Here is a 15,969-nt window from a genome sequence, read left to right as displayed (position 1 = left end):
AAAATACCCGTGTAGGTGTGGACGTAGCGTAAAAGAGTATATTTTATTACTACCTGTAATTTATTGCCATTTACTTGTATTTGCTTAATTGTTTACTAAATGTTTGAGGTGTGAAATAAACCGCAATGGAGTTTGTAAACAAAATATGGGTGTGTGTGTTTGGAGGATGTGTTTGCGCGGGTGGGGGGACATTTTCTTGTAAAAAGGGGGCCTGGCAAAAAAAAGTTTGGGAACCACTGGGTTAGTGAATTCCACAGTAAACCATCTTCTGTTTGTAGAAACTGTGCAGAACCTTTATTTTACAGTAGAGGTTATTCCAGTCAACAAATTCTTTGCACTTCCTTTTTTTGGCTGGTACAGAGAAAGCAACTTTATTGCTCTGTTGAAAAAAGGAAAAGATGAACTTTAAACTCTCCTTGTCAGCTGACTAGAGATAAAACTATTATGTGGGACAACGGCTCAACAGGGCCAGAAACTCTTAAAGAACAAAGGCCAAGAATAAAAACATGCCTAGATTTCATGAAAGGATCTGGGAAATGTAGAAGGCACAGACATTTACAAGCATTTAGAGTGGCTTTTCTGGTTCTGCAACAGAGAGAGTTTTAGAGCAGAAAGGCATTATAAGCTGGTAAGACTAGGTTGAGTTCAGGAATGTTGGCACATAACAGGGTGGTGTAGGGAGGGAGAAAGAGGGAGGGACACAAACAGAGGAGGGACAAAGAACAGGAGAGAGTCATAAATGTAATAATTACACTGTAGTCATAAATAAGCGTCAAGCACTCATTCCACAGGTTACCCATGTAGTTAACAACATTATTGTTGTACGGATAGAAGGAAGAGAAGGCTGAGGATTCCCTTTTCTGATCTTAAAATTGTTTTCAACTGTATTCTTTTTTTTTTTTTTCATTTTTCATCTGAATTTCTGATTCAAAGTGATGGATTTATTTCTGGATTCTGGCTAACTATGGCAAATTTCTTTCCACTCATTTCCTCAACGCCAAACAACATTTTCCTGTCTTAGTTTTTCAGTTAATTGAACAATAGATTTCACTATGTCTGTAGCTACCCTGTTCAGGGGTAAGTGGGGGCAGAAACCAAAAGATGTCACAGAAAAGCAACCAGTTGTGGTTCAACAAAGCCAAGAGGAAGATGATGATGATGACTCCAGCACTGGATTTAGTAGAGAACCTATTCGCAGGAACTCCCGCTTTTACCGGTCAATGAGGAAGAAGAGACTGATCTCATCTGAGCAATCTGAAAGTAAGACAAGAAGACCAGCAAAGAATTTGGCTGTGACCACAATTTAACAATGTATTTCCTGTTAAGTTAATTTTAGCTGGGTTTTAATCCCAGCTAAAATCTTTTTTACTTAATGCTAGATGTATAGTTAACTTTAAATTAATGATTTATATATAACTGTGCTACAGCTAGGTTATGAATTCAGTTCTCACACGTTGTTATCATAGGCATCTTTTTAGGGACTGCTCTAGTTAATGGTGCAGTTGTTATTGAAAGTAGAAGAAAGGCACTTTCTACCCTTCAGTAGAAATCTAAATGAATACAACCTGAGAAACTGGTTCTGTTTGAACCGCATACAGTGGTGAATAATGTATTTCCCACAGGTAAATGGACTGGCGTTCAACATATGACCTCAAGCTATTAAAGCAAGAACAACCATGAGTTTAAATGTTAAAATGAACCTACCTGGATAACAATATACTTGTCCTGCTATATAACCCCAATTTTGAACAAACAAACAAACAAACAAACAAACAAACAAACAAACATGCTGTTTAAATGCTGAGTAAATAAAACAGATGCAACGATTTGCAGATCTCATAAACCTGTATTTCATTCACAATAACACAGAAAATGCCAAATCAAGAGCGTGCATCATTTTAAGAAAAGTATTCAGTTAGGATTTGATTTCAGAAAAAAAAAAAAAAGTTGGGACAGGGTCATGTTTAACAACAGTCCATAAGGAGGATGAGACTGAGGAGACCAGTTGCTGGACTTCTGGCAAAAGAATGTTATCTCATTCTTGTTTGATATAGAATTCTACCTCCTCAACATTTCTTAATTTTCCTGATTTAATTTCACCACTTGTTTTCCAGTTGATGATGCCTTTCTAAATTTCCAAGCTGCCACTTCCATAGGCACTAATGCATTCCCTAAAGAAGATGGGAATCAATAAGGATGTTATCAATGTTGCATCTCTGATGGTATATCAGATGGTATATCAACACTGGTAAAAACATGGATGGGGTTAAAAAAGGAATCCATTTCAAATAAGAGAAACAATATTAAGCCAAGATCTCCAAAAGTTGAATCTGTTCATCTGGACGTAGCGTTTGATGGGAGAAACGTTTGGTCACTCATCCAAGTGACTTCTTCAGTCTCAGCTGACTGCAGGTTTCCCCAAACCTTATAAACAGTACATTTGCATAATGACTGAAACCAGCCCACTGAAGGAACAATGGGCTGTGAGGTCAGTTCCTTAATCATAATTATGGATATTATTATTATTATCACTTGGATGAGTGACGAAGCGTTTCTCCCATCAAACGCTACGTCCAGATGAACAGATTCAACTTTTGGAGATCTACTTTCCTGGATGATTGAGAATGCATCAAGACATTAAGCCAAGATATTATTTTTTTGATAAACACAGAATATTAGAAAAGCACACATAGATAAACTCTGTTTTAAGACCCTGTATCATTTAACCATAAAAGGATTTAACATCCAACCTTATTATTTCACGTTTGGATGAAGATGAGCTGAGGGATCTCAAGCTCTTCGACAAGGGAAACAATACAGCTGACTGTGTCTACATAAAGATACAAGGTGCATAAAGAGCCATCCCCCACCTAGACCTGTATGACCATATCTCACTCATGTTGTTCCCCACCTACCAACCCCTATTAAAACACTACAAACTAATAATGTAGACCATCACTGTATGGCCCAGTGACACTGCCTCTGTGCTGTAGGACTCTTTTCAATCTACAGACAGGCAGCTCTTCAGAGACACAGTTACATATGAGGGAGAGATCAAGCTGGAAGAATACTTATCTTTAGTTACATGATGTAACAGCCACCAAGTCAGTTACCACTGCAGAACCAAGAAACCTAGCTGAATGTGGAGGTTGGATCTCTGTGGAAAGACAACGATGTCGCATTCAGAACTGGTGATGCATCAACACTTTGAATGGCCTGGAAATCCCTGTCTGCACTGGGATTTATCTCTGCCTGATTATCCCAATGACTTTCATGTCTGCTTCATTGAGTATGAAACCTCCCCTCTAGCACTACACTCACTTCAACACCAGATGAACTACGATTCAGCTTGACCTCAGCAGAACTGGCCCACATGAAGTTGCAGGCACTGACAGTATTCTAGAATGGGCACTGAGAGATTGTGCCAGTCAGCTGTCAGATAATAGGATCTCATCAGTGTTTCCTGATATTCCAACCTTGAGAATAAGGACTTGTATATATGTCTCCTATTCTTGGACCACTTATGGCCTCAGTACAATAATTCCACAAACTCAGCAACAAAAACTTGCAAAACTTGACCTGAGCTTCTCCCTCTGCAGTTGGTTCCTGGACTTCTTAATCACTAGACCCCCCTTGGGTTGTGTATGATATCTCTCCTGTTCACTCTGCTGACATATGACTGCTCAGTAGAATATCTAAGCCCTCACATTGTGACGTTTGTAGATGACACAACAGTGGTGAGATGGAAACCAACAGTGATGCGTCTGACTACAGGCAGGAATTACAAAACAACCAGTGAGCTGGTGCTCTAGAAAACCAAGGAGATGATTGTGGATTTCAGGAAGTGTAGAATCCCCCCCCCCCCTTCACACTCCTATACATCAAGGGAGTAGCTGTTGAAGAGGCCTCCAGCTGTAAGGATCTCAGTGTACATCTTTCTGAGGACCTTTTCTGGAGTCACAATACATCCTTCCTTGTCTAGAAGACGTACCAGTGTCACTACTTTCTTAGAAAGTTGAGGTTCACTGTATTTGAGGGCTAAGTCTTGACCTCAACAGGAAAAGACTCAGCTGTGTTTTAGAAGAAAGGTCACACTTTATAAAAAAAAGGAAGCCAAGTAAGTCCACTGTAAGTAACCATTATTGAACAGAAGGGGCGGATTATGACACCAGCTATTAGTCAGCTATACTCCTACTCCACCTTGCTCCAAGTCACCATCAGTAATTCACATGATCGTGTGTTGGGGTAATGTCTTACAACATGGCCCGTTACAGTCAAAATGATTTTTTCTCCACATCTCAGCTCATGTGACAACCAAGGTGGTTACTAATGGACCCTAGGACCACCACCAAAGTTACAACCCCCAATAGGAGTTAACTACCTTGAACTTAAACACAAACCTAAACAACTCCAATTGCTTATTTTTAAAGTGCTTGAGACTACAATGACCAGAATGAATGAAAACCTACGCAGGGATCTTTTTTAAAAATCCTAATATAATATATAATATAATATAATATGTGTTCTATTTAGTAGCTTGTGACTGAGCTCTCATTGTTTTTTCATGGAGCCTTGTCTTCATTTTTGCTGATCAACGGGAGAGTATTCACTAAGGTTTCTTTTTGTGTGTGAAAAGGGTGTAGATCTCAGTAAGTGTTCAACTTCTACCTACTCCTGTTTGGGTACAGTATGCACACAGTGTGTAAATTAAACATTATTTCATATTGTTGCACATGGAGTGTAAGGACCCTTGTTCTCCCTCTCAAAGGACTGCTCCTTTGTCCATGTATTGTAGATGTTTATTATTATTTTATTAACCTTTATTTAACCAGGAAGATCCCATTGATATTAAAAACCTCTTTTTCAAGGGAGACCTGGCCAAGATAGGCAGCAGCAAGTGTCTCACAGTTACAGAAATTACTCAATTAAACACAGGCAGCAACAACACACATGCAAAAATAAATGTTGTTAATAGTATTCCGGAATAAAATACCCCTCCAAAAAAACAAAACAGTTTATATATAATGATTTTGGATGCTTTTATGTACTGAAAGAGTTATATCATTGGACAACTGACTGATACTATTTGATTACTTATTTGATTGTTTTTAAGAATAGAAATCAATAGGAAAAGTATCAAGTTTTTCCTACCTTTAAGAATTCCTTCCTAGAGTACTTGGTATCTTGGTAGAGTCGGACTTTCTGTTGCTTCTGCAAAGTGTCTTCTTTACCTGGGAAGCCTTGTACATGAGACGTTGTAAATAAAATATAAGCTCCCTACCTGCAAAACTGTTGTTACTACAAGCTTCGGAATCTGATGTCAATGACTGGACATCTAAATATTTTAGGGACTTCAAGCATCAATCATTCTATGCTTGCTAACTTGAAATACGCTCCTGAATTTCTGTATTCATAGAGCCATAGTACCAGTTATTTAACCTAAAAACAATTACAGACCTATCTAGATAATGGAATTTTAATATGAACCTTCAAAACATGTCTAAAAGCACTCTTACCTTAAGCTATGTTTCTTTTCTCTTGCAGTTTTTATAGCAAATCTCTGATGTTCAAATGGAATGGCCTTTAATCCATCCATTCTCTTCCACTTATCCTTATCAGGGTTGCGGGGGGGGGGGGGGACTGGAATTTATCCCAGCTATCATATGATGAGAGTCAGGTATACCCTGGACAGGTTGCCAATCTAATACAGGGCTGAAATGCTATTAAGCCACAAGAAAAAATGGACACTGATTCATTCAGTCTTCATTCAACTCCTGTTTCAGTGAGATTTCTTGAATCCTTGTTGTTGAATTACACTTAGTCTAGCCCCTCACCAATTTGTCTTTGGAGAGCCTATCAGGCACAAATTGCCTCTCAAGACATAGGTACTAGGATCAATTCGGCACCTAAATCACTTTGACATAATAAGACAGTTACTCATAGCGGAGGGATGTTTACATTCAAGTGATAACGCACTGTAGTGATAACTGAATAGCAGAGTTACAGGTCAACAAAGAGGGCTTAGTATTTTTTTTCATTTCCTATTACCAGTGGACACCTTTTACTCTGACAAAATACTTTACCCCAAAATGTAAATGTTTATCTTATGGCTGCTGGCAGTGACCTGTGTCTGTACAGAGTAATTAACTTGTTAAGGCGCTCTGAGTGCTTGAAAGCCTAGAAAAACAATGACAATCTAATACTTCAGCCAGTTTAGTTACAAAAATTAATTAAAAAAACCTACTTCACAGAGGAAACAGGTGTGAGTGAAAGAGAAAGAGAGAAAAACAGATAGAATTTGTGTAACCGACTAGAAATAAGTGATTAAATTGTTGGCATTTTAACTACTGTGTAATTTTCAAATTCCTCCCTACTGTACCTATAAATACACTCTCTGTCTTTCTAACTTTCCAGATTCCACCAGGTCTACTTTAGACCACAGTCCATCCAGTAGTGCAGGATCTTCCTCTTCTCATTCTCCCTTACCCCACAAGTCACCTTTGTTGCCAGGGGCTAGACGGTGAGTCTGCATGCCTTCACTGCCCAACCCTGTAACCAAACACACCCAGAAAACAAACAATCACATAACAATGCTTGCTTGAACATGGCACACTGCTTTATATTTAACACCTGGCACTCTTAGTGGCTTATCATATCTGTGATAAGCATACAAGTCTCTGTGAAAGTTAAGTCTTTGTTCCTGTCATGGTTCTAGATCTTTCACCAAAGAGTTTTGTGTTTTGACTTTTGAATCGCGTTAATTCATTATTGTTTTGATTGAAGAATTGGGATTTGTTTCTAGATTCTATTAATTATCTTTGGTTTCGTTGCACTTATGAGTTTTCTTATCTCTGTTTGTTCCCAATTGTATTATTTTATGTAACTAGTATAGTCATAAATTACTTTAGGTTTGTTAGTTCCCTTCTGATTCTCTTAGTTTCATCTCTGTGTTTTGCCTTTATTATCTCCCATGTTCAGTCGGTCTTGTCTTTGTGTCTGATTACGCTTTTGTGTGTGTCAAGCTCAGGTGTCTTAGTCTTGGTATTAGTTCCTGTTTTATTTTGATAGTTCCTTGTCTCATGTGCTTTATGTTCAGTTTTACTTTTCCCAATTTTTTTACCCTGATGAGTTTCAGCTCTGTTCCCTGGTATTTCCCCATCTCCCTTATTAGTCTCCTGTGTATATATTCTCTCTGTTTCCCTCTGTCAGAGCACTTGCCCTTGTTTGTCTTCAAGCTCTGAGTGCTTGTTTTCTAGTGGTCTTCCCCAGTGTAGGTTTTCTGTTGACAGAAGAGTTAAAAAATAAGAGACAAAATACCCATCAAGTCAAAAACAAATTTACAATATTTAAAATTACTAATAAGAACAGAGGATTCATGTGAAAGGTGTAAGATAATCTGAGCAAGTATGTTTAAAGCGGTGCATTTTAAGAAAGGATTTGAAAATGCAAAGATGTTAAACTTACTGGATCTTATATACCTCTTTTCTAATGAGCTCTGAGCTCTACCTGAGCACTCATTGTGCTTTATACAACTTGCCTCATTCATCCATTCATACAGAGAGCAACTTTGGGTTAGTATCTTGCCTAGTGATATTTGCCATGCTGGAGCATCCAGGGATCAAATCACCAACCTTCTGATTAGTAGATGACCTCCCAGGTATTCTAGCTTGACCTAAAAAGTCACATTTGACATTTGACAACCATATATATAACAGTAAAAAGGCCTTTAGTGTAACTTGCCTCTAGAGGGTCACCCTCGCTGCCCCACAGCGCCGCACTAAATAATCACAGGGGTCATGCAGAGCCTAGAGGGCATCCTTTTTCATTGGCCACCTCTGTCCAACTCACTTGAGGGTGAGTTCCCGAGAGGAACCATTGACTCTGGCTTCCGAGGAATCATCTCCTCAGCCATTGGCAAGCTCTAGCTAAAGCATGGGATTAGTCACGTTTACAATACATTGTTTGAGGCTGGACCAGCCAAAATACCAGACAAGTAGATGTGGCAAAGGTACTGACATACTGTACTTAAGTAAAGGTACTGATAAAAAATACTGCTGATTCAATTTCTTTACTTAAGTAAAACTGAAAAAAAAAAGTTTCTGAAATGTACTCAAAGTAAGAAAATAAAAAATAGCTCTTTTGAGGACATTTCAACCAGCTATTTTTATGCAAAGCTAAATGAACCTTGCAATATATTAATATAATAAACTATATGTACATGGGAATACAAACTTTATTTTGGTATAAATTTTATTTCTAATAAATGCACTCAGTTTAAATCAAATATATATAGCAGAGGAAAAGAAGGAGAATCTTTAAAAACAGCTCTATTTTCTGTCTATTACATTGTAGTAGAGATGGCACGATACCACTTTTTTATGTCCGATACCGATATCATAAATTTGGCTATCTGCCGATACCGATATGAACTGTTTTTTTAATATCTTGCTGCATTTTGTATAAATTCATACTCAAGTTAAAAAAACTAAACTAAACTAAAGCTATTCTGTTATAACTGCATGCAAAAAATACACTGCACCCAAAATATTTGATAGTTCAGCAATACTGATCAATCTAATAAACTTGAACCTACACCATCCTCCCTATTCTGGTACTTGGTACTTAGCGGAAATATTAAGCAACCTAACTAATAGGGTTGCAAACTCCCAGCAAAAAAAAAAAAAAAGGAACCAACCCCCACCCTCTGCCTTGTGATGCTTAATCGATGTAATCAACTTTAATTTATTGCACGTGTAAAAAAAAAAAAATGCACAGAAATTAATTATTTTTCCACAATAATTAAATAGATACAACATCTTTCTTCAAAAGAATTGCAGACTGCACAGATGATACCTTCCCAAAGGAAAAAGTACTATATACAATAATGGACTTCTATACATTTTACATCAGATTAAAATTTGGGTGTAAGATTCAGATAATTATTTATTAAAAGCTAGATGTTTTAAATGAGAATAACAAAGAAAAGTATTTCGTTGTGCCCCCTTTTCCCTGTTAATGCCCTATCTGCCCTCCTGGCAAAACTTTGCTAGACCCGCCCCTGCACAGTTACCAGCTGTCAGCTACGCAGAAAAGGATCCTGGGGCCCGTTCTTCGTACCTCGCTAAGTAAGTTAGCCGGATTTGAATGTTGACGATTTCGCGTGATCTTGGATCGTTCGGTTCTCCGAAGCTCATCTGGGACTTGCTGTCATAGCAACAGATCCGTAAGCGTAAACCTGCTCGGGAGCAGGTTTACTTTATGTAAACAGGATTAGATCGCGGCCACTCAGGTATGTCCGCTGCAGTTATATGAAAGCAAGAGCGATATTTCGCCACTGTTTTACCATAAATAAATATTATCAATGTAACTAAAGATAATGCAGCATTTGATTCTTTTATTGATTCCATACAGATACATACAGGTCATTTCCGAAAAAAAGGGAAATGTACTATTAATCATTCTATTACATGTAGTAGATCATGTCAGATGTAATTCATATTTTAGGGTAGTAATAGTAAATTACTACGTGCAATCAAGATGAGAGACCACGACTATAAAAGCGAAGGTGGATTTGGGAAGTCTGTCGCAGCCATGTCCTGTCCGTTTGTACGCGAGCAAGGAAGGTGCAAGATTGATAAGGAGAGTTTACAGAATTTAGCGTATATTGCGGGATAGACAGGATCCTTTAGCTCAGCGCGACGGTGTGCTCATAGAGAGATATCGATTCTCCCGTGAGGGTATTATTTACTTTCTTCCTCTCTCTCTCTCTCTCTCTCTCTCTCTCTCTCTCTCTCTATATATACTTACTGTACTGTATATACTTACTCCCGACTTACTGTGCATGCTTCAGTCACCCCTTGCATGGGAACAGGTAAAAGTGATGGAGTGTTATGTCAAACTACACACAAAAAACCCACAATGTCAATAAATGTCACAGTACAAAAAGGGGTGTGACGAGGGGGTGCAGGACCACCACCTGTCTTTATTTGCTCTGCCCTTTTCTTGGTTGCTGTTATAAACAAACAAACAGATTATTCCAGGGTCTCTTGTCATAGACTAAAAGCAATATAAGTGATAAATATTACCATTCTGTGGAATATTCTTATATTTCACTTTTTACTTTTTCCCATGTTCTAGTGGGTCCTGTTGTGGCTCTAATGTGAAAGAGGATATGATGTAATATAATATAATGTGGTATAATATAATATCACATGATATAATGTAATATCATGGATCACTTACGAGTTTGATTTGTCAGCAACTTTCTGCCAGCCCTCTCTCCTTGCTTTTGCAGCCTTTGCAGTGTTCCCCTGCGTTTTAATTAAACTCTGAAACTCCTGATATCCCTCAATCAAGAGTTCTTGGTCTGCTGCCGTGAAATACTGTGCGCGCTCCTTCGACATCTTCGCCGACCAATCACAGGGTTGCCGATCAATGTTTCTACTATCGATGCGTAGCCCCTTTTAAGCCACCCAGTGATCTCAGATTACTTCATCCAGCTATACTAATCGTCAACAACAGGTGTGTTCGGAGAACCGGATTAGCGAGCTCAAAGTTAGCGCGATGATTTGATCTTGGATGTGTCATTTGATCTTGGATGTAGTAAGCGAGGTACGAAGAACGGGCCCCAGGTGTAGAAAGTAATATTGAATTCATTCTAACAACAGCTTATCAAGCTTAAATGTGCTGCTATTGTTCAGCCGCTGGTTTCCTCTTTCTGGTGCAAAGTGGACGATAAACAAACAAGAGAGACGGGAGTCACGACAGAAAAGCCGATCAGCTGACCATTAATCAGTTTCACGACTGAAGTAGCAACAGGAGAGGGAGGGAGAGAGAAGAGGCAGTCGCTCCATATATCGGTTATTAAGCTTAACGTCGGAGTGCTTTACTAGCATTCAAAGATGAACTTACACACTTGTTTTACTTCTCTGTGGGATAACTTTCTGAGATGACATGGTGGTTTGGTAGCGAGGCTCCAAATGCTCAACTAGTACTCAGACAGGTCTCGCACACCATAGCCGCTCTATCACATGACGCATATTCCTCCGACGTGCTAAGGTTCTGAGCTGAGTTACGCCATGTCGCAAGTTTTGTGAGGTGCTTTCCTGATATTTAATGGATCGGATTACATTTTTTATTTCTCTCCGATATCCGATCCAGTAATTTAGTCGTTTGGTCGTTGTGTCCTTGGGCAAGACACTTTACCCTACCGCCTACTGGTGTTGGCCAGAGGGGCCGATGGCGCGATATGGCAGCCTCGCTTCTGTCAATCTGCCCCAGGGCAGCTGTGGCTACAACCGTAGCTTGCCTCCACCAGGGTGTGAATGTGAGCGTGAATGAATAATGTCATTGTAAAGCGCTTTGAGTGCCTTGAAAAGCGCTATATAAATCCAATGCATTATTATTATTATTACAATCTGAAAATCAGTTGTAGTAGCTCAGGGTGGGGAAAAAAATCACAACTCACAATAATTTCTTCTGTGGGCTCCATCAGATTTTCAGTGTATTGGCTGTGATCAGCTGACCATTCAGCAAGATGTGAGCACATTTATGAACAGCCTTCACTAATTTCCCTCCCCTACACTGACAGCATACTGTTTATACTGTATTAATAGTAGGTGGTATAACTTTGGTATGAAGGTGAAAATCAGTGAATGAATCTTAGCATCATCAGCTTAAACTTAATTCTCGATTTTAGCAATTCTTGATGCATTTTTTTTGTTTGTTATTTTGCTTTGATTCTTTGTAAGGAGCTTGGAAATTAAAGTGACTGGACTTCTTTCAATTTCCTGAAGACGTTTCACCTCTCAGCCAACAAGCTTCTTTAGTTCTGAAACCAAATGGTGGAGTGCCCCACCACTCCCTACTATTTGGTTTTAAAATTAGAAACTTAAGCCACCACTCTCCTTAGATTACCATGACCTGGATGACTGAGAACCTACACAGATACTCTGATTCTTTGTTTAACGCACAGCTCTGTAACACTTAGTTGTCACCATGTAAACGCCAGCGTTTCACCTACATTTGTGACTAAAAATAGACCTGCAATATAAACATGTATAAGAGGAACCTAAATAAAAATCAAAATAGTCTAAGGAGCTTGAAAAGAAAGTGACTGGATCTCTTGAAGTTTCTTCACAAAACTTAAAGAGATGTAACACTGTCTGTGAAGCTGGATTTAAGAAATAAATGCTTAAAGATTTAAAAACATGTTTAGCGCCATCTTCTGTCAATAAGTGATGTCATGTGGTTGGTTGGTTGGCTAATAGACTTAAATTAATTTATGTTAGCTAACTAAGTAGAAAATTGATAACTCAGAAGAAAATCAGGACACTAAAACTAAAAATATGTTTAAGGGGGTCACATCGGGGCTGGCCCTGGCTGCAACAATGATTTTTATGATAAGAAAACAAGGCTATACTGTCCACTTTCACTTTACAGGCTGCTGAAGACACTCTCCGTATTTTGCTCTGGTTTCCGACGCACAACAAGTATGTCAAACTTCCTTTGTTGCCTGATCTTAGACTTCTCATGCTGTGCTAGACGAACCTTCTCTGTGAATTCAGAAACCCTTTTTAAGAGTATTCTCATCTAGAAGCATAGTAAGTCTCTGTCGGATCCGCTCCTCTTTAGCACTTCTTTGGTAAAATTTGTTTGTCTCACCTGTTCATTGAGCAGCTGGTGCTGTGCCTTCTGGAGGATTTATGTTGCCCGGAAGTCCTTAACTGAAGAGCTCATTTGCAGACTTTTAGAAGTAATCCTGTTTTGTCTGCATCTGAGGCTGGATCTCAGGTGGTTCCTGTAATTAGCCATCTTATGTCCTGTTTGCTCATACTGATGTACAAGCTTTAGGAAGTCCTTGCCAAAGTGGGTTAAAATTGTATGTATTTCACATACAAGGGTCAGTACTGCAGGCAGAAACATGGGTGTACCATGGGTTCCCCAATTTCACCCATTCTGGCCAACTTGTACATGGAAGAAGTGAAAAAGAGTCCTTTGTTATAATACCCTCGAACACCACCAAGTCATTAGTTCAGGTATGTGGATGACACCTGGGTGAAAATCAAATCTCAGGACCTACCACAGTTCACGGGTCACATTCACTCAGTGGACCAAAACATCAAATTCACCAGGGAGAATATGAAAAATGGCAAGTTAGCCTTAGACTGTGAGATTTCCATCCGTAATGGGGGACATTTAAAAGTTGATGTGTACCGTAAACCTACACATACGCATTAGTTTTTAAGGTTCAACTCTCATCATCCACTGGAGCATGAACTGTGGATGATGAGAGTCCACAGTGGTGGTGATGGTAAAACAGAGACCGAACACCATCCCCACAGACACAGCGGCCAGGGAAGCAGAAGAACATCACATCAAGAAGGCCCTGAGTAAATGTGGTTATCCCAGCTGGACATTTGTTAAAGCTGGGAAGGTGCATAAAGAAAGCTCCAGTCGATCCAGGAGAGAAGGACAACCGCTGCCTAAGTGAAAACCCCTGGTGATCCCATATGTGTCAGGCTCAGGAGAGACTCGGAGGCAGACCGTCACTAAAGTTCACAATTTATTACACACAGACACCAGGTGCAGATATATACAGGTGAGGGGGCACAGGAAGAGGGTCTCCGGGGAACACAGGCACAGGAAGGGAACGGGCTATATACACAATCCTCCACTGAAGCTCAGGTTAGCTCGGACTAGCTCAGACTCCGGCTTTTAGCTCACCACACGGCGGTCCTCAGGCTGGCGAGAAATCTGGCACAGGGAGGAAGAACATGTGAGTTGCGGCACGAAAGAAACTCGGGAAAAAGCTCAGACTTGCAATGACACTGACGAGTGTTACACAATAATCCAGCGAAGAAGCACTCTCAGCAGCCGCCTTAAGAAGTGAGCATGGTGATGATATGATTGCTTGCAGGTGTCCGAGCCAGGGGCTGGAGCCGTCATGACTCCGCCCCGGTAGAGCGCAGTGCGCGGGAGGGGAGAGAGAGAGATGCAACACAACAAAAACACTTGTAGCCATACAGAGTCAGCCGAGAGGGCACAGGGTCATGACAATATGTGTCAATAGTATCGGAAAAGCTGAGATGCATTTATCCCTCTGTGGCTTTTAAACCCCAAAACACGCTTGGCCAACCCCAAGGATCGGGACACAAACAGAGTAATATAGCGTACGCTGTTAAGTGCCATGATTTATGTTTTGGGGAAACCAAGCAACCTTCGGATGGCACAACACAGAAGAGCTACCTACCAACTCCGCAGTGTATTTGCCCCTACAGGCCAGTGGGCACTCTTTCAATGATGAGGATGTACAAATCCTGAACAGGGAGGAACGCCGGTTTGAGCATCGAGTCAAGGAGGCCATTAACAGGAAAAAGGAAAGACCATCTCTGAATTGAGGAGGTGGCTGAAGCGTAAATCTTTCATCTTTCAGCTCCATCCCCACAACATTACCAGCCTTGCGGATCAGTTTATTGAGTCTGTTCGCGTCTGCGACCCTTAACCTGATGTCTCAGTGTGGACCAGCACGGCAGTAAGGACGGCACTGGCCACAACAGACTAATAGAAAATCCTGAGCACTGTCCAATGTCAAAGATGTTAAATGATCTCAGCCGCCTCAGAAAATAGACACAACTCTGTCCCTTCCTGTACAGTGCAGTGGTATTTTTTAACCCAGTCCAGTTTATTATCTATGTGTACTCCGAGGTATTTATGGTCCTCTACAATATCAACCCTCTGGATTGAAACATGGGTCACAGGTTTCCTGGTCCTCCTAAAGTCCACAATCAGTTCTTTGGTCTTCGTCACATTGAGCTGCAGATGATTCTGCTCACACCACGTGACAAAGGAGCCAACCATAGCCCGGTACTCTGTCTCATCACCCTCTCTGATGCATTCAGCCACTGCAGAGTCATCAGAAAACTTCTGAAGATGGCAGGTCTCTGCAGTGGCTGAAGTATGTGGTGTAGAGGGTGAAGAGGAAAGGGAAGAGGACGGTCCCTTTGGTCCCCCTGTGTTGTTGATCATCTTGTCAGACACACCATGTTGAAGATGCACATATTGTGATCTTCCTCTCACGTAATCAACAATCCAGGACACGAGAGAGGTATCTACCTGCATCGCTATCAGCTTATCAACCAGTAGGGTCAGTCTGATGGTACTGAATGCACTGGAAATGTTGAAAAACATGACTTTCACAGTGCTCATCAGCTGGTCTGGATGGGTGTAGACATGATTAAACAGATAGATGATTTTGTCCTCAGCTCTGAGTCTGAGCTCTTAAGTGAACTGAAGGGGATACTGAGGTGGCCTGCCAATAGGTTGGGGCTGGTCAAGGATGAGTCTTTCCAGGGTTTTCATGATGTGGGAAGTCAGTGCCACAGGTCTCCAACCCTGGGGGGCACTGGGACATGGCGTTTTTGGTACGGAAATAAGGGATGACGTCTTCCACAACACTGGGACCCTCTACGGACTTAGACTCATCATGAACAGTTTATGAAAGACTCCACAAAGCTGGAGGGCAGACTTGCCTGAGTGGAGTCTTCTCATTTTTCTCTGAATCTGGTCATGAGTGAAAGCGACAAGTGGGGGAGAGGTGTCAGGACTTTCACAGGAGGCTATGGTGGAATGTGGAGACAGAGAGAGAGAGGCTGTGGATTGCAGGCTGAGTACAGGTAAATCACTAGAGGGGTGAGCATTTACCTCAGTTTCGATTCCGATGAAAAACACATTCAGCTCATTGGCTTTGTCTTCACTGCCCCAGCTTTTATGCTGTTGGATGACCTGGATCCAGTGATTGTCTTCATGCCAATGCACACCTGTGTCATGCTATTCTGCTGGAGTTTTCACTCCAGCTTCCTCCTGTAATTGTCTCTCCTCTTGCCCTTCAGTAATGCCTGAACCATTTTCACCTCACTTATTAATTAACAAGACGTTGAGCAAGTTAACCCAATTCCTTCTTCAGGTTTC

The 15,969-nt window shown here is 40.5% G+C and overlaps 1 protein-coding gene across 2 annotated transcripts in view; it reads left to right on the top strand.

Annotated features, from left to right (window-relative positions):
• The first annotated feature begins 785 nt into the window (after nucleotides 1-785).
• ngef (neuronal guanine nucleotide exchange factor) overlaps nucleotides 786-15,969 on the top strand; it is a 47,288-nt gene continuing 32,104 nt past the window's right edge. The window contains exons 1-2 of one of the 2 annotated variants that reach the window (XM_039598270.1): nucleotides 786-1,260; nucleotides 6,415-6,520. In XM_039598270.1, coding sequence (XP_039454204.1) covers nucleotides 1,053-1,260; nucleotides 6,415-6,520 — 314 coding nt within the window. In that variant the 5' untranslated portion in view covers nucleotides 786-1,052. Of the gene's footprint in view, nucleotides 1,261-6,414; nucleotides 6,521-9,095; nucleotides 9,126-15,969 lie in introns of those variants that run through there. The other variant, XM_039598271.1, reaches the window with a different exon arrangement.

Source organism: Oreochromis aureus, linkage group 14 (assembly GCF_013358895.1).
Source record: "Oreochromis aureus strain Israel breed Guangdong linkage group 14, ZZ_aureus, whole genome shotgun sequence".
NCBI lineage: Eukaryota > Metazoa > Chordata > Actinopteri > Cichliformes > Cichlidae > Oreochromis > Oreochromis aureus.
This window is presented reverse-complemented; position numbering and strand designations above follow the sequence as displayed.